At 33.3% G+C, this 19886-nt stretch overlaps 2 protein-coding genes across 2 annotated transcripts; both read right to left on the bottom strand.

The window, feature by feature from the left end:
• Positions 1-10748: 10748 nt before the first annotated feature.
• LOC128282222 (disease resistance-like protein DSC1) lies at positions 10749-13479 on the bottom strand. The gene is made up of 4 exons (XM_053020381.1): positions 13446-13479; positions 13186-13331; positions 11522-12915; positions 10749-11071 (listed from the first exon to the last, which is right to left on the bottom strand). Exons 1-3 carry the CDS (start codon positions 13477-13479, stop codon positions 11596-11598), a joined length of 1500 nt encoding a protein of 499 aa, XP_052876341.1. The 3' UTR covers positions 10749-11071; positions 11522-11595.
• Positions 13480-13577: 98 nt separating this feature from the next.
• LOC108471773 (disease resistance protein RUN1-like) lies at positions 13578-18034 on the bottom strand. The gene is made up of 6 exons (XM_053020380.1): positions 17450-18034; positions 16857-17366; positions 15626-16772; positions 14989-15300; positions 14469-14615; positions 13578-13748 (listed from the first exon to the last, which is right to left on the bottom strand). The coding sequence occupies exons 1-6, from the start codon at positions 17917-17919 to the stop codon at positions 13578-13580; spliced, it is 2757 nt and encodes a 918-aa protein (XP_052876340.1). The 5' UTR covers positions 17920-18034.
• Between the last annotated feature and the right edge of the window lie 1852 nt (positions 18035-19886).

Genomic DNA, 19886 nt, shown 5'->3' with positions numbered 1-19886 from the left:
ATGGAGATAGCACAGAGCTGGAGGTAGTGCCGATGCCTTTGAACAACTAGGATTATAAATACCTGTAGCAGGTTGGAGGTCGTTCCAGCACATAGAAGGTGAACGATGAATGTGACGGTGGAGGTTGGGAAAGATGTCAATGTCCATGAACTCGTCCATATAGAATCCCAAGGCAGCTCCAAATTCGGGGACACTCAACTGACGTACTAGACCGCCAAGGCAGAATTGAACTGTTCTTGGGTCGTCGTGCTCCGCCATCATCATTTGTAACTAGAAAGTAAAGCCTAGTTCCAAGGTGAATTCTAGATATGTCGGCTCAATGATGTCAAAGAATCGGTCCCATGAAGCAATGGCTAGAAGGGCCCAAACCGAGTCAGCTAGGTAGACCTGTTCTAGTGCGGCCCAATCGATGCAACGGCCCATGCCAAGAGGTTGGGCATGTAGAATCTAAAATAATTCTTCTTGGTTTCCTGGTGGGAATTGGAGGAATGGGTGTCGTATCTCGGTGGTAGGACCCGAGAAGGATGCTGCTCCTTTTCACTTTTTTGAGGCGGGGACGGAAGTCTTTTTCCCATGAGTATTTGTCATGGTGTACCGAAAAAGATAGAACAATGATATGACTAAATTTAGAATATCAATCAACTACATCGTAGGATAGGATATGTGGAAAGGAGTAAATGTGTGAGAAAATAAATACTAAGAAGAAAAATGATCAAACTATAGAATCGAGTCCTATATGTGCTATTACCTAAGCCATCAGTATACTAATTAAATTAGCCACAATAAAAGGTTACTAAACTAAACTAAACTAAAAATTCAAAGCACCTAATAGTGAGTAAGGATGATCCTATAAGCAGTATAGTAGACTAAAACATGGCAATGAATCTCAAACTAATAAAATCAATAAGAATAATTGGCTAAACTAAATAAGAATCACATAATCAAGTGAAAATAAATGTAAATAAATAAAGGATTAATAAAAGAGAGATAAAAATAAAATTAAAATAAAATAAAGAAATTAAAGAAAAGAAGAGGATGATATAAGGTGTAACCGATGAGGGTCAGTGGTGGGTCGACTGGGAGAAAGAAGTGGCGCAACGGAGGCGTGGGTTCAACGACGACGGCGGTGGTGCTGGTGTGACGATGGGGCGTGGAGGTTTTGGTCAATCGGCTGGGGTTGTTTGGGGAAAAGGAGTTTGAAGAGGGAAGTGAAGGAGGAAGTGAAAAGAAAGGAAAAAAGGGAGTTGTGGGTAAAGGATAGCTGTTTAAATAGTGAAAAGGGGAAAAAGGGAAAGAAAGATGAAGAAAAAGAAATGAGTAAAAAGGATGGCTAGAGGAATCATATGATGAATATTAAAGAGGATAGGAAGAAAATTAGGGTTAGAGGGTAATTTAAAAGGGGGTACGATCGTGTAAGCCCCGTTTTGGGCCACACAACCGTGGCCCACTCTTGTGTGGTAGTCTCTCAGCCCGTGTTTTTCGTGAAATCATGGACAGGTTCACACACGGGCTCTTCGACATGCCCATGTGGTGCGCACGGATGTTCGTTCACTTCTACCACGTCTGTGTTGGATTCTCCATGCCCATGTTCATGGTTTATGCTTATAGGTTAATGTTTCAAGTTAGTATCACACACGGCCTACGAGCATGCCCATGTGTCTAGGCCGTGTGGCCCACACGGCTATATCGCACAGCCATGTGGTGCTCCCTTTGTTTCTCTCACGTCTGTGTGAGGTCCAACACGCCCGTGTCAGTCAATCAGTATTGCACACAGCCTAAAAACACGGCCGTGGCATAAGCCCGTACTCTATTCTGACTTCATTGAATGTTTTGATATTTGGGCAAGCTTGCGACGGTCTCGAGCTCACCTGTGTTGAAGGTCGTGTGTCTCCTACGGCCACTATGAATGACCGTATGAATTTATCGTAGGCCGTGTCTCTGTTGATATTTTTGGAAATTAAGGTGCAGTTTGACCACAGTCAAGGACACGCCCGTGTCTCGTAACTATGTGGCTCACACGGCCGTGTCGCACGGCCATGGCTATTTATCGCAGCCCGTGTTCCATCCTATCTTGGGAAAGATATTTGTCCCGTTTAAGCATGGCCGTGGCCACGCCCATGTCTCCTGTCCGTGGGGGTCCCATGGCATCAAGCACAGCCGTGTGCGAAGCCATGTGTGCCAAGTATACTTGCAATTAGATTGTAAAACAAAAAAGAAAAAAATGAACTAAGTTATTTAGTGGGGTTATTGCTCGGATTGCCTCCCGAGAAGCACTTATTTAGAGTCTAAGCTCGAATCTACCTTGTGGGTATATTCAGAGAAGTTCATGGAGCCGTAGCTCCTTTCTATTATCTTTAAAATTCTCACTGTTATAAAGTTTGAGATGATGTTCATTTACCTTGAAAGTGCCTTGTGCTGGGTGATTTACCTTTACTGTGCCACATGGAAAGACAATTTGGACTATGAAAGGACCTAACCATCGTGATTTAAGCTTCCTAGGAAACAATTTGAGCCTCGAGTTATATAACAGGACAAGATCTCCAACTTCGAATTGCTTGCGTTGCCTTAAATGAGCATCATGGTGGCGCTTTGTTGCTTCTTTGTATAAGCGTGAGTTCTCGTATGCATTGGTTCGCAACTCATCTAACTCGTTCAATTGCATCAACCTGTTCTCACCTACAAGTTTGGGATTAAAGTTTAGAAATTTTATAACCCAGAATGCCTTGTGTTCTAACTCAAATGGTAGATGACAAATTTTTCCATGAACAAGTCTGTAAGGTGATGTTCCTATAGGGGTCTTAAAAGCAGTTCTATAAGCCCATAAAGCATCATCTACTTTCATCGCCCAATCCTTCCTGTTTGATTCTACTTTCTTTTCTAAGATACGTTTAAGCTCTTGATTTACTACTTTGACTTGTCCAGTAGTTTGAGGATGGTAAGGGGTAGTTGTTTTGTGGTGAACTCCATATTTCTTAAGGGTCTTATCAAATTGGGCGTTACAAAAATAAGTACCCCTATCACTGATAATTGCTCTAGGTGTTCCAAATCGAGAGAAGAGTTTCTTAAGGGATCGTACTACCACTCTAGCATCATTAGTAGGTAAAGCTTGGGCTTCTACCCATTTGGACATATAATCAACAGCTACAAAAAAGTTTGAATTTATTTCCAAATGAACTAGGGAATGGACCCATGAAGTTGATACCCCAAACATCAAATATTTCACATGAAAGCATATATGTTTGAGGCATTTCATCACATTTGGAGATATTACCTGTCCGTTGGCATTTATCATGGGAAGTAACATACCTGTTGGCTTCTTTGAATAGCGTGAGCCAATAAAAACCTAATTCAAGCGTTTTATGTGCAGTCTTAGTTCCACTGTAATGTCCTCCAGTCAGTTCTGAGTGGCAATGTTCCAAGATCTTCAATGCTTCTGACCTTGCAACTCATCTCCTAATGACTTGATCTGCACATATACAAAAAAGAAAAGGGTCTTCCCAAAAGTAGTTTTTCACGTCAGTAAAGAATTGCTTCTTTTGCTGATGTGTCAACCCTTTTGGGATAATGTTAGCGGCTAAAAAATTTGCAATGTTTGCAAACCAATGTACCTCAGAATCAGATATAGCAAAAAATTGTTCTTCAGGGAACGAGTCATTTATTTCAACTTCATCTAGCTCTTTGGTATTTGAATTTTCAAGTTTGGAAAGATGATCAGCCTCGAGGTTTTCAGCTCCTTTCTTATCCTGAATCTCCAAGTCAAATTCCTGCAATAACAGAATCCATCGAATAAGTCGAGGGTTTGCATCAGTCTTAGTTAAAAGGTAGCGAAGAGCAGAATGGTCAGTATAAACGAAAACTCTAGACAATATTAGATATGGCCTAAATTTATCGAATGCAAAAACCACAGCTAGCAGCTCTTTCTCCGTGGTGGTGTAGTTTTCTTGTGCGGCTGTCAAAGTTTTGCTAACATAATAGATAGGTTAAAAATGTTTGTCTTTTCGCTGTCCCAAAACTGCACCTATTGTAAAATCACTCGCATCACACATTAGTTCGAAAGGTGAATTCCAATCAGGTGCAATTATAATTGGAGCATTAATCAATTTATCCTTTAAAGTATTAAACGCTTCTAAACATTCCTAATCAAAATTAAAAGGCGCATCTTTTTCTAGTAATTTAGTCAAAGGCTTAGCTATTTTAGAAAAGTCTTTAATAAATCTTCTATAAAACCCAGCATGTCCTAAAAAGCTTCTAATAGCCTTAACCGAACTAGGGGAAGGTAGTTTTTCAATGGTTTCAATTTTAGATTTATCAACCTCAATCTCTTTACTAGAAATTTTATGTCCTAACACAATACCTTTTTGAACCATAAAGTGACATTTTTCCCAGTTAAGCACAAGGTTCGTTTCCTCACATCTTATTAAAACTAGTTTTAAATTTTTAAGGCAAAGATGGAAATAGTTACAGAATACCGAGAAATAATCCATAAATACCTCCATGATATCTTCTACGAGTTCGTCAAAAATGGCCATCATGCAGCGCTGAAAAGTAGCATGAGCATTACATAATCCAAAAGGCATTCTACGATAAGCAAACGTATCGTATGGACTTGTAAATGTCGTTGTAATAGCCCAAATTTGACCGGGCTGAAAGCCGAATATAAAAATTAAAATGTCCATTTAAAAAGTCCAATTACAAGACCCTACCAAAGAGCCCATCGGTACTACCCAAAGAACCCAAATAAACCCAATAACCCCATAGCCAATTATAAAGAACTCCAATACACCAATACAGCCATGGCCCAAATTCTTAGCAGGCCCAATGAGCCCCAAACACACATCAAACCCTAGGGTTTCTTCCTAACATCTTTTTTCCTCGCACCGTAAAGGATTCTGGAAGCTTCGGGGAGCATCTATCCAGCTCCCCGAATCGAGGCCATCAATGCAGTCAAGGCCGGGACTGTCACCGCCATCATCGAAGCTTTCATCACCGCCATCATCAACGCGTAAGACATGCCAGAATCTGGCGTTGGCTACATTAGCATGCAAACATCAGTGATTGAGCAAGATTCTCGTGGGTTACTTGCGAACAAAAAGGAAACTAAAATAAAGAGATTTCAGCAGATCACGATCAAAGATATGATACAACAGACAAGAAATGGAAAGAAATCTTTGATTTCTTTCCAGTTTATGTAAATCACAGTAGTGGCTATAAAAGCCTGAATCAAACATTGTAAAAGGACTTTTTTTCCTTACGAAATAGAAATATATATTCACAGATATTCATTCAAAAATATCAACAGTCTCTCAAAAGGTGATTTACATCGCATATCTTGTGCTTATATTTTGAATATATATGAACTGTTCTAACCAGCATGAGTAAGGATCTAAGGGAAGAAAGATTACCCGTGGAAGGACGAAAGTTTTTAAGCCTTCAGACCATCGTGTACGACGGCGCGTGAGGCGCGTGTGCAAACACTGCACCGTGGCCGGAGGTCGGAGCTGGGACCTCTCTCTTCCCCTCTGCAGAGTTTTTTTTTGTTTTTTTAAAGACCAGTGTTAAAATGATCTTTAAGCTGCAAAGTTGGCTTATATAGCCTCTTCGAAACGACATCGTTTCTGCTTAACTCAATAAGCTCAAAACGGTGTCGTATTAAGCCATAGGATCCGCGCATTGACCCGATTACCCGGGGAGGATCCGCGTGTTTTTTAGAATTGGGTTAATTACCCAATCGGTCCTTTCGCCTCTTTTAATTTATAATTACATATTATTTTATTTTTTATTTTGGCCCTAATATTTTACAATTGTTTCAATTTAGTCTCGACAGTTGTTAAATTACATTCTGGGAAACGTTGCCGTTTTGAGGAATAGGGCAATTTGCCCAATGAGTCCCTCTTGTTTTACGCGCGTTTTAATTAGGGCCTTAATTCACTGTTATTTCTTTTAAATTTGCCCTGAGTTTTTATTGAACTTCAAATTTAACCATATATATTTATTATATTGTTATTTGTTTTATTTTTAACCTTATTTTTATATTATATATTATAAAATTATTTTATTATATATTATTTATATTATTATTATTTATTTTATATTATTTTTCACAAGTTATTATTATTTTACATCATTATTTATATATTATTATTATATTATATGTTTATTATATATTATATACTATTTTATATATATGCTTTTATATTATATATTATAATTATTTTATATATTATTAAGTCATTTTATATTTTTATACATTTTATCTATATATTATTATCATTAAAGGTTTTAAACTTGTATTATATATTTATCTTTATTTATATTATATAATTATTTCATTATAAATATAAATTCTTTTGCATATTTTATATTCTATACATTATTTTACTAAACCAATATCTTTTGTATTTTTTATGTAATTATTATGCTTATAAGTACATTTTTATTATATATTATATTTTAAATTTATTATTAAATATCACATTTTATTATTTGTTTATATTATACATATATTTTTAAAACTTTTGTTTTTATTATTATACAATATTTATTTTACTTTAGTATTAATGCATTATTGTTATGTTATATGTTATATCTTAGACTTTTATATTTTATTTTCAAATGAATATTTTTTATATATGTACATTGATATATTGTATATCATGCATCATTCATATGATTAAATATATGTTGAATTATATGTTTAGGATTTTACCTATTTCTTCTTTAATATGTATTCTGCTTTTATGTATATTTTTCTTATTTAAAATTATCATGTTTTATTTCTTATATATGTTGATTAGTGTATGATCTTTATGCCGTTATGCTCTTACTTTCCTATCATTGTAACATGTTATCTCGTATGTTATGTTAATATGCTCCTTCATGCATCGATTTTTTTTTAAAAAAACGAGACTTCAAATTTTTCAAAAATAAAAATAAAAAGGCAATGCTCGGTGTTTGGAAGCTTCGAGAAAAGTAGTGCCCTAACTTATTGGGTTGTGACTTTTCTCGTTGAGTTCGAATAATCAAGTACCCTTCTAAGTTTTAAAAGTTTTCCAAGTCCAAGCCACTATCTTGGAATTTCAAAGCAATATGTCCTAACTTATTGGATATAGCGTTTTGTGGTTTCAAGATAGGAATTTCCAAAAAGGGTTAACTTAATGTCAATACTTTGATACGAGTGAATCCCAATTTTCAAAATTAAAATATTTTAAAGAGGACTACATCTTGAAATTTTTGAATTTTCGACATTAAAGACACTTGATAATCAATTAGGTACCAATTTTTGGGCATTACGAAGGTGTTAACCCTTCCTCGAACGTAAGGTTATTCGAGATAGTCTAAAAGCAGCTTCCGATCGTCAAAAATCATATGCCGACCTTAAGCGAAAAGAGATTAAATTTCAAGTCGGTGACAAGGTATTTCTGAAAGTGTCTCCTTGGAAGAAAGTTCTTCGATTCGGTCGAAAGGGTAAATTGAGTCCAAGATTTATCGGGCCCTATGAAATCATAGAAAGAATTGGACCGGTCGCTTATCGATTGGCATTACCACCGGAACTTGATAGAATCCATAATGTTTTTCATGTATCTATGTTACGACGATATCGATCAGATCCTTCACATGTTATTTCTCATGTAAGTAGAGATTCAACCGGATATGACTTACGGTGAAGAACCGGTCAAGATATTGGCACGGAGACAAAAGAGCTTAGAAATAAAAAGATAAATTTGGTGAAAGTATTGTGGAAAAGCACGGATTGAGGAAGCAACATGGGAACCGGAGGAGGCAATGAGGAAACAATACCCAAACCTCTTTACTGGTAAGATTTTCGAGGACGAAAATCCTTAAAAGGGGGGGAGAGTTGTAATGGCCTAAATTCAAGGTTATCGGAACAATGGTTTCGTAACCATAGATCCGATTTAAAGAAAAATTTATTTTAATATTTTTGCTTGAAAATTTATATGATAGGAAAATCGTATGAAAATATTGATAGGAAAATTTTATCGAATTAGTGATTAGTTCGAAAAAGAAATTATTGAAGAAATTGGGTAAAATAAGGTATCGGGACCTCTATCTCGTAAAACCGAGTCAAAAATAATTTTATAAATATTTATGAAATGTTATTAATGTGGTATTAAAATTTCGTTAGGAAATTTTAATGTTTGGGTAGTCAATTAAATGAAAAGGACTGAATTGTAATAAGTGTAAAAGTTGCTAGAGTGATTAAATAGCTTATTAGTCTAATGAGAAAGGATTTAAAAGGTAATTAGACCCAAAAGTTATTTGGGCTGGCCGGCAAGGGTATGCAATCAGCAGAAAAATTGATAAATTAAGGGTAAAATTGGAATATTGCAAAATTAACTAAATAAAACTAGGACTAAATAGGAAATATCTAGATTTCTCTTCATTTCTCTTCAATTCCAGCAGCTAAAAACGCCATAGGAGGGTTCTCTAAGCTGGTATTTCATAATTTTTGCACCAAGTGAGTTAATCCTTGCCTTTTCTTGTAATTTTGTGTTTCTAAGACTTTTACAACTAGATCCTACTATTAAATTCATTAGTTTTGATTTCATGGATGAAATTTAAAGTCACCATGGTTGAGTTCTGTAATTTTATGATGAAATAGAATGAAATTAAAGCTTTAATTTGTTTATGAGATGATTTTATTAGGCAATTTCAATGGAAATTGATTTTTGGGACCTAATTGTGAAAATGTTTGGAATTAAAGTCTATTGCTGAAATTCTGATTCCTAAAGGTTGTAAACTAGTTTAAGGTGATAGAATAAAATGTTAATTGAGAAAAATCAGCTCAATTGAGAGGCTAATTGAGTAGGGACGAAATTATCATTTATTAAAAGCTTAGGAGAAAAATGGTAATAAACAGCTTGCACTAAAACAGTTTGGACAGCAGCAGTAGACTAACTTTGAAAAATCACCAAAAATTGTAGGAATCGAATTAGAAGATGAACAAAATATGTAATTAAAGCTTATTGAGTCTAGTTTCTCATAGAAGAAATATTGTAAGCAATGGATTTGTAAATTTTGAGATATAATGAATTTTGTGAGACAAGGTCAGAATGAATTCGGGTTCCCCTGTTCTAACTTTGAGAAATTATAAAAAATTGAATAAAAATAATTAGGGACTTAAATTTATATGTCTATAATTCTGAATGAGTCTATTTTTAATATAAATAAACAAGAACATCATTTGAATTCTGTATAAAGAGATAATTTATTTTTAGTGAAGAAGGGTCAGAACTGTTAGACAACAGAATAGGGGTGACTTTGAAGAATAAACTGTACTGATTGGCTAAACCAAAAATTCTGAAAATTTTATGGTAAAAATATATATGAGTCTAGTTTCAGGAAAAATTAACGGATCTTAATTTCGAGTTCCGTAGCTCAAGTTATAAATAATTTAGTGACTATGACTCAAGTAGACAGCTTTGAATGAACTATAAATAATAGTTGAATTATAGAGAATGTTGCATATGAACATGAAATGTATTAAATTGATAATTAAATTTATTTATTTAGATCCAGAAGATTCAAATACGAAGCTAGATCGAGGAAAGGAAAAAGTTCGGGATTAATAGATTTTTACTGTTTACAATCAAGTATCAAGGTAAGTTCGTGTAACTTGAATTATATTCTTAAATGCTTGAGATTGTATGTTATTGATGTGAATATGATTTGAGTGTTCATTGTATGAAAATTAATGAAACATTGATATATTTGATAAAATGGGAAGAAATCCCGTTTGAATGAAAGGAAAATTCGATGGATTTCTGAAAAGGAATTGACGGTAAAAAGGATCTAGCCCGGACGGGTGATTCTATCCTGATATAGCCCTCCCGAAGAATATGTGTAAAATGGATTTAGCCGGACGGTAATCCAATTAGGGTCTCAATTTAGCCTGGATGGTAATTCAGATCCAAGCTCATTAGAGTAATTGTCGCTGGGATTTAGCCTGGACCGTAATCCCGACAATACTCTATGAGTTTATATTGCGAGGATTTAGCTCGACCGGTAATCCCGCCGCAAGGTTGAGGTTCGGGAGTGTGCTCTCGAAATGGAAATGTGCACATGAATATGAATTGACGGACCGAATTGTACACTAAAAGTGTACCTCTGAAAATCCATCGAAATTCGATAAATTTAACGGGATAAATATGAAAATAATAAGGAATGAAAATCATGGTATTGATGAGTACATCAATCATGGTATATATATATTATTGATACATGGAAATTATTGTACTAACTTGAATGTTGAGTTTGTGCATGTTAGGGTAATAATGCATTGAATGGATATATGAATGTTTATTATATTGTATTGAAAATATTAGGTAAGTATAATTCTTGTTACATGAGCTTACTAAGCACAAAGTGCTTACCCCGTTTCCTTTTTCCCTGTTTTGTAGTGTTAAGAGCTCGGAGGTCGGATTTGGTCGGAGACACATCACACTGTCAACCTCGTGGATTTCGGTATATAAAGAAACTTTATTTTGGAAATCAATGGCATGTATAAGCTAACAAAGTAAATGTTAACGTGAAATGAATGTAAAGTTAGCCATTAGTATGGTTAACAAACCTGGTTATAGATATGTGATGACGTTATTTTATATAAATGCATGAATCTATCATAAAAATATGTTGAATTGATTTGGTTGATGTGGATTGGTCTCGATTTAATATTATAGGGAAGGTTAGATATTTATAAAAGGGCTATATTGAATATAAAAAAAAAAAAATTAATTCGTAAACTCCGGTAATGCCTCGTACCCTATTCCGGCAATGAATACGGGTAGGGGTATTACATTTATTACTTGCATTGTCACCAAATATCAATTCAAACACTTGTATAAAGCAAGCATTCAGCAAAACAAATTGAAGCTCTTACAGTTCAGGTGCTCCTCCTTATATGGCTAAAGCTCCAATTCAGCAGTGGCAAAAATAACTAATCTTTCTAATGAATCTAGATATCATTGAAGGAAAATGCAGCAAGTATTGAGATACCAGGTGACACCAATGCTGGAAACTAAACAATGAAGCTGAATCGAGTCCACCATTGATTCTATGAATTAAAAAAACCAACCAATAACAAGTCAACTGTCAATAAGAATTATATATGAATTTTAATATCTAAATTTTAAGAACACAGACACGACAGGGGAATGAAGATGAGAAACTAATAATAATAAGCAACAATCACAAACTTTTGAACAAATTTCTAATTTTCATGTTCATAAATTATGCTTTTAACATTTACAATGTAGAACTACAACGTTTCAGTATGGTAAAGCACCTTCTAAAACACAACTAATTTATAAAGCAGAGCTAGTTAGATTCATCCTTGTCGGTCTTAATTAATTAAAGCACTTAATTTGCTTTCATTAATTTATAAGTTAAAAATTTACTATTAACAATGGTGGAAAACAAAACTATGGCAATATGAAAAATGAAATGAAAAAATTGAAAAATGTACGATTATATGAAAAAATGAGATGAAAATGAAACCCCCTACCTATGCATTTGGATGACATAATGGAGAAGTTGAAAGTCCTCAAAAGTAGAGCCAAAGATGGAAAGAAATACAAACTATTTCAATCTTTTAAGTCCCCCATCCCCTTCTTCACGATCATGGCTAAAGCTTCTTTTGTTCCCAGCAACTCTCTTTTCAGTAGCATCTGTATCACTCTTTTTATCCACGTAAAATACATGAACACCACATCTCTCCACCTTGATATACTCTTCTCCTGCTGTTCTAAAACCAAAATGTCCGATGTAGAATTTGAATGATGCCTCCTCATAATTCTTGTCTTCTATAACCATGTCGGTGCTAGATAGAATAAACACGTGATAATCCATGTACTTACCTTGCTCATAAAGAACGAAGTGAGATATCTCACTTCTGAAACTTTCACAACCACCTCCACCATTGCCACCACCGGCAGTTGTAAGTTGGTACTCACAAATATATCGAAGTAAAACGTCATTGCAGAAAGCGAGATCAGCCACAAGGCAGATAGCAAAAACCAAAAATCTACTCCCACTACCCCCATTTGGGGCTATCTTCAAACTTAAGGAAGAATTCATGCTCTGACATTTGAACTTATTTGCTGAAATTTTGTTTCCTGGGAAACAACAAAGCAAACTTCCAGAGTTATCAGGCCGTTTTACCCTACCATATCTCGCTGCCCATTTCATAGCTAGGGATCCAATTTTGAGCATGGCATTTGCCTCAATGTTTTTAATTGACTCTTGATTCAAGTTGAAGCAATTACGGAATTGCATCAAAAATTTATCGTGTATGCAAAACTGATTTAAATTTTGATCTGCAAAGGATACTTTTTCTAACGATTTGCAGTCATTTACACTCAAGACTTCCAGATGCGGTGGAAGCTCTGAGAGTAATTCGACCATTGGGCAACCATTAAGATTCAGATAACGAAGAGATTCCAACTTGATCGATACATTTTTTACCGCTGAGCCACTCATATTTAAGTGCTGATGATTACATGGAGAGTCGAAAAGCAATTCTGTAATTGGGCAACCACTAAGATCCAATTCACGAAGGAATTCCAACTTGGTCGATACTTTTTTTACCTGTGACTTCCACAACAGCAAAGTTCGAAGTTCGTGGAGATTATTAATTGAATCAGGCACTTCTTCTATTCCGGTTTCTGATAAATTTAAAGAATAAAAGTGAATTGGGACTTGAGGAAACTTCTTGAGACTAGAACATCCATAAAGTACAAGCTTAGCAAGAGATGCCAAATGATTGAGGCAAGGAAGTTCAACCAAACTTTCACAGTTATAGCAATCAAGGAGTGTAAGTTTGATGGCTCCTGAAAGATTAATTATCTTCCTTAAATTTACGCACCCACTAAAACGAATTTGTCTTAAATTAACAAAGCCCTGTATACAAAAAATAATTGTATTACTTTTAAACATCAATTATTTATTTTAGGCAGTAAAAATGAAAAGAAAATAAATAATTATAATAATATAAAAATTAAAATTTATATTTGACATATCGGGCGTGAAAATAAATCAAATGATGTCATTTATCTAAATAAAATAAAATCTTTTATATTTATTTTTAAAACCTTAAATAAAATGTTATCATATGATATTTGATACATCAAATTATAAATTATTTTTTCAAATAAATATGAAAACACATACCATATGATCATCTTCATTCCAAAGTTCAACCAAACTTTTGCAGTTAGAGCAATCAAGGATTTCAAGGTTGATGGCTCTTGAAAAATTAGGTATCTTCTTTAAATTCACGCACCCACCAAAGTGAATTTTCTTTAAATTAACAAGGCCTGTATAGAAAAATATTTATATTACTTTTAAGCATCAACTATTTATGTTAGACAGTAAAAATGAAAAGAAAATAAGTAATTATAATACTATAAAAATTAAAATTTATATTTGACATATCAAGTGTGAAGACAGATCAAACGATGTCATTTATCTAAATAAAATAAAATATTTTATATTTATTTTTAAAAACTTTAAATAAATGTTATCATATAAATATTTGATACATCAAATTATAAATCATTTTTTCAAATAAATATGAAAACACATACCATATGATCATCTTCTTTCCAAAGTTCAACCAAACTTTTGCAGTCAGAGCAATCAAGGATTTCAAGGTTGATGGCTCTTGAAAAATTAGGTATTTTCCTTAAATTCAGGCAGCAACCAAAGCGAATTTCTCTTAAATTAACAAGGCCCTATATAGAAAAAATAATTTTATTACTTTTAAGCATCAACTATTTATGTTAGGCAATAAAAAATAAAAAGAAAATAAATAATTATAATATTATAAAAATAAAATTTGACATATCAGCGTGAAAATTCACCCACAATTAATAAATCAAACGATGTCATTTATCTGAATAAAATAAAATCTTTTATATTTATTTTTAAAAACTTTAAATAAAATGTTATCATATAAATATTTGATACATCAAATTATAAATCATTTTTTTCGAAATAAATATGAAAACACATACCATATGATCATCTTCATTCCAAAGTTCAACCAAACTTTTGCAGTTAGAGCAATCAAGGATTTCAAGGTTGATGGCTCTTGAAAAATTAGGTATCTTCTTTAAATTCACGCACCCACCAAAGTGAATTTTCTTTAAATTAACTAGGCCCTATATAGAAAAAACTAATTGTATTACTTTTAAGCATCAACTATTTATGTTAAGCAGTAAAAATGAAAAGAAAATAAATAATTATTATACTATAAAAAAATAAAAATTTATATTTGACATATAGGGCGTGAAAATTCACCCACAATTAATAAATCAAACGATGTCATTTATCTAAATAAAATAAAATTTTTATATTTATTTTTAAAAACTTTAAATAAAATGTTGTCATATAAATATTTGATATATCAAATTATAAATCATTTTTTTCGAAATAAATATGCAAACACATACCATATGATCATCTTCATCCCAAAATTCAACCAAACTTTCACAGCCAATGCAACGAAGGAGCTCAAGGTTGATGGCTCCTGAAAGATCAGGCATCTTCCTTAAATTCTTGCAATATGAAACGTCAATTTCCCTTAAATTAGCAAGGTTCTGTGCAAAAAGAAAAATATATAAAAATAATTATATCACTTTTAAGTATCATCTACTTACTTTAGGCAATAAAAATAAAAAAAATAAACAAGATCCTGCACATGATGAGAACAAAAGTAGTTTCATTAATTTAGAGCATCATTTACTTATTTTAAGACTATCAAAATAAAATTTATATTTGATGTTTTGGGTGTATTAATACACCCACCATGAAGATGAAATGATGTTGTTTCGTTTAGAAAATAGAATAAAATTCTATATATATTTAAAAATTTTAATAAAAATATGTTATCATATAATTAAATCCTATATCAATTATAAAGTCTTTTCTTAAAAAAATTCTCAAATGAAGAAACTATAAAAGTATACATACCTTATGTCCATCCCAAAGTTGTTCCATGTCTCCATATGGTAATTTCAATACCACAAGGTTTTTTGGATTAAAACTTGATGATAAAGATTTACAGGGGTAATCATCCCATCGAAGATACTTTAGCTCATCAGGAAGAGATACAATATCAACTTGATTTGTATATGGTTTCCTAACATTTATCCACCTCAAAATATTAGGAGAATGAAAGATGATATATTTAAGATTAGTCATGTTTTCAAAAACAAAAGGGCATAATGGTAGTTTATCCATATGTGACATGTTTAACTTCATTCCTTGAATTCGATCCGTCCCCTGATAACAAAAATCAATTTATCAAATATGAGCATGGAGAAATTTATGGATATTCCATTCTAAAAGTGTTTTTTTTTCAAATCAACGCATAATATATTTAACTAAGCCATAAACCTTGACCAGATTTTACATTATACTTAAGACATCGGTCATTATGTGTTTAGTAAGACAATAAATATTTTATTTTTTAAAATATTATTAAAAGAGAAAATATTTGATGCAATATCAAATGTATAGATTTATATAGTGATGTTGAACCACATGGTAGTATCTCATTAAAGCATATTAAAAAAAATAAAAGAATATAAATACAAGTAATGCTTACTTGATTATATTCGAGCACTCGTTTAATGTGTTCATGACTCCATAGCCTCCTGCACTTTCCAGGGATTTTAGGTTTTTGGCGAATAATATCTTTTCCCAACTCTTCAAGCATATCATGCATAGATATTATATCTTCATCATGCATAGATATTATACCTTCATCATGCATAGATATTATACCTTCATTATAAGTAGAAGATGAAGATGAGACATTGATCAGGCATTTGTCAACCAATTTGTTTATTCCACACTCTACACCCCGATAACAACCACTTAGAACATGTTTTATTCTTTTTATGGGTTCCCCTTTAAAGAAGCATGCAATGTCAAGAAATATATTCTTCTCTACCATACCTAGCCCATCATAACTACTTTTCAAAACCACAAAAATTTCGGGGTGGGAATATTCCCTTAGCTTCTCCATCTCACTTTCCCAATCATTTATAGTCCTTTCACATAAATTACAACCCAAAACTCTAAGAGCAAGTGGACTGCCTTGGGCGTACTCCACAAACTTGCATGATAGATCTCGAAAATCAACTTCAGGATTCAACTGCTTAAATGCAAAGGTAGAAAAAAGTTGAAGAGAATCATTCTTATTTAATGCCTTCACCTCATGTATTGTGTCAGCTCCTCCACTCTTAAGCACTTGTTTCTCTCTAGATGTTATAATGATTTTACTTCCAGAGCCCAAATGTTTAACACCCATACAATCTATTTGGTTTGGGTCACTAATATCATCAAGGACAACAAGTACTTTCTTATTGTTTAGCCTCTCTTGAGTAAAAGTGGATCCTATGGAGGGGGTGTCTATATCAACATTTGAGTTCAATAATTTCGAAAGAAGTTCATTTCGTAAAGATTTCTTCCCCTTTTTTTCTATTTCCTCTCTAACATTTTGGAGAAAGCAACAACTTTCAAACTCTAAAGAGATTTTTTTATATACAGCCTCAGCAAGGGTTGTTTTGCCTTGACCACCCATTCCCCAAAGTCCTAATACACGACAATCTTTTTCCTTAATCAGCTTCAAAATCGTCCTTTTCTGATCATCTATTCCAACCAATTCTTCAGAAGCACTTCCAGACTTAATATTCGACAACTTTTTTATAACATATTCAACAACATCTTTAATGTACTGGGTTTCAGGTCTAGAAAAAAAAATATAAACCAGTAAATATGAAATCTAAAACAAGTATAAGTTGAATATAACAAGATGAGAAAAATATAGTTACCTGTCAAATTTGCCTCCTTCTATATGCCACCCTTTTAATTTACCGACCTCTGCAAAAGCAGTTTTCCATTGTTGTACTCTATCAGCTGGTTGCTCCGATTCATGCTCTTCGAAGGATGTCTTAAAATGCCCACCACCATTTCGCACATCGGCAGGATCAACATGGTAAAAGACGGGAAGAACAATATGTTTGTCAGCGGGATTGTGCTTGCGATCCATGATGTCAGAAAGTTCACCTAAGCATGATTTTGAAGAAGCATAGGCTTTAGATAAAACGAGGATTGAGAGATTTGAGGCCGAAATTGCTCGAGAATATGTTGGTGGAAGTTTCTCTCCTTTTTTCAGTGTTTCGTTATCGGGGAAGACATTAATTCCTACTTTTTCCAAAGCATTGACTAGGTGATTGGAGAAGTTGAGGCGTGTGTCTTCACCTAAGCTTAAGAAAACTTGATGCTTCATCAACTTTTGCATAACATACGCAACAATACCCTTGATGTACTGGGTTTCAGGCCTAGCAAATAATAGAAGAAGTATATATATGAAATCCAAAACAAAGATAAGTCAAATATAAGGAGATGAAACAAATATAGTTACCTATCCGAGATGCTTCCATCTATATGCCACCCTTCTAATTTACCAACTTCAGCAAAAGCAGTTTTCCATTGTTTCACTTCATCAACTGACCTCCTTGTTTCATGCTCATCAAAGGATTTCTTAAAACTCCCATCAATATTCTTCACATCAGAGGGGTTAACATGGTAAAAGATGGGAAGAACAATTTGTTGATCGACGCTATAGCGGTCCATGATGTCAGAGAGTTCAACCAAGCATGATTTCGAAGAGGCATAATCTGCAGACAAAACGATGATTGAGATATTTGAGACTGCAATTGCTCGAGAAAGTGCTTGTGAAAGCTGGTCCCCCCTTTCCAGTTTTTCTTCATCGAAGAAAACATCAAGTCCCTCGTCTTTCAAAGCTTGAAGTAAGTGAGTGGTGAAATTAAGGCGCGTGTCTTCACCTCTGAAGCTCAAGAAAACATGATAAGTAGAAGAAGAAGAAGCCATGGAAGAGTATTGAAGCGAAAGAGAGAAAAATATAGCAAGTGAGTTTTGCTTGGGTTGTGGTAATTTTTTTAAAAAAAAAAATTTGAGGTTGCTGGGACACTGATAGCTAACATCTTAATTTAAAAAAATATTTTTAGGGTGTAGAGCCGACCAATAAATGGTTAAAATTACTCAACAAAATATATTAATAATATTGCAACATAATCTTTTCTTATTTTTCCATCTTTTTTATTGTCCAAATTTAATTATATAATTTATATTTTAAAATAATATTAAACAACTTATCATATTTTTAATTATTATTGAATGACTCACATTATTATTAAAATTTAAAATTAATTTAAAATATATTCAACTGTAGTTTATATACCCGATTCCACCAAAAAAACATAGTGGAATTTTTCATGATAATTCAGCCCACCAGATTCCACTTTATTGGAAAAATAAGATGATTGGACGAGGTTTCAAAGTGCCATAAAAAATAACTTTTTTGTGGAATCAAAATGAAGGCAGTTGAAAGCATAGCTCCCTTTTCTCTATCAATCACGTTATCTACTAAGTAAATTTTATTCATCCAAAAGAAGGGAAGCAGATTGTTGCTACATCTCAAACCTAATTGCAAAGCAGTAAAAAACTAGTTGATGTATTTTAATAAAGAAGCCATTTTAATTCATTTTACTCTGCCTTATTATTTTTTATGATTGTCAGCACATTTTTGAAATGAAGAAATTCATGGATAGTGCGGTTTCTAAGGTATAAACAAAATTATTTCTCTTATGAGTGCTTAACAACTGTGTTGATTCATTTTTCAACCTACATTGTCAGGTTTATGTAAAATAACACAAATATTTTATGCTCCATATATGCTATACCTTTTCTTTTTTTTAAATAACCCAAATATTGATGTCCTTTACATAACCCCAAAAGCTTCAACCCATGAAAAGAATAGCCTACAATTATTCCATTCATATGATGCAACAATGCAGTGAATAAATAAAGGCATTGAAGTTGGATAATTAAGAATTCTGTACCTAACCTTTGGTTTATTTTATTTTATTTTGTTATTCTCTTTTTTAACCTTTTCCTTTTGGAATCAAAAGTACAAATATATTAAAAAACATTTGAAGCTTATTGATGTGTCATTGAGAGCACCAAAAATATCATATTCCTTACAAAATAATGAAAAAGAACAATAAAGGGGAAGTAAGGTCGAACCTCAGGGACCGGATTATACGAATGCTTCTTTCTCAAAATCCTAGGCAGAATCATGCCCAAGAAAACCTGCGTGACAGAAAAAAAATAACAAAATTAAAGATTTGATTTGGAAAAAAAATAAAAAAATAAAAACAAAATCTAAAGTTGACTGAAATTGTGATTACAAAAATAATAAAAATAATAAAGAGAGTTAAAGGAAAAAAAATTATTATTGGTAGATTCCAGCCTCCAGTTGTCTCATTCCGCCTTGGGTTCAATCCTCGACTTTTAAATAACCCTTCTCAACTCAAGTAAGCTAGTTATAGTGGAAGAGGACGCCTACGACCACCAACTCCAAAGCTTAGACTGACGATTTTTAGGGAACCTAACTCTAGCCAGTAATATATGCTAGATCAACGCTTCTCAATGGCAAATCCCACGCCATTTTGTCTCTTTGGCTCGCCAACCTCTAACGCAGTAAGTTAATGAACCGACTGTGCAATCCTTCCAAAACATACAAAGCGGCTGTCTTTGCATATGCTGAAAAGCTTACTTCTTAAGGGCCATGGACTAAGCGCCACCAGAAAAGTGAGAAACGATGAATACTTGGCGAGAAAGCTAAGTACGGATTCTAGGCCTCAAGAACCATTTTTGGGGAATATTGACAACTTTTGGCTAGATAGGTTTTAGTAGCTCATGATAATGGTGGAAAAGAAAATAAATATAAAAATGGAAAAGGGAATTTTATTGAAAGAAAATATGAAGAAACAAAA

The sequence above is a fragment of the Gossypium arboreum genome, chromosome 10 (assembly GCF_025698485.1).
Source record: "Gossypium arboreum isolate Shixiya-1 chromosome 10, ASM2569848v2, whole genome shotgun sequence".
Taxonomy (NCBI): Eukaryota; Viridiplantae; Streptophyta; class Magnoliopsida; order Malvales; family Malvaceae; genus Gossypium; species Gossypium arboreum.
The sequence above is the reverse complement of the archived record's forward strand: the minus strand, read 5'-3'. Positions and strand labels throughout refer to the sequence as shown.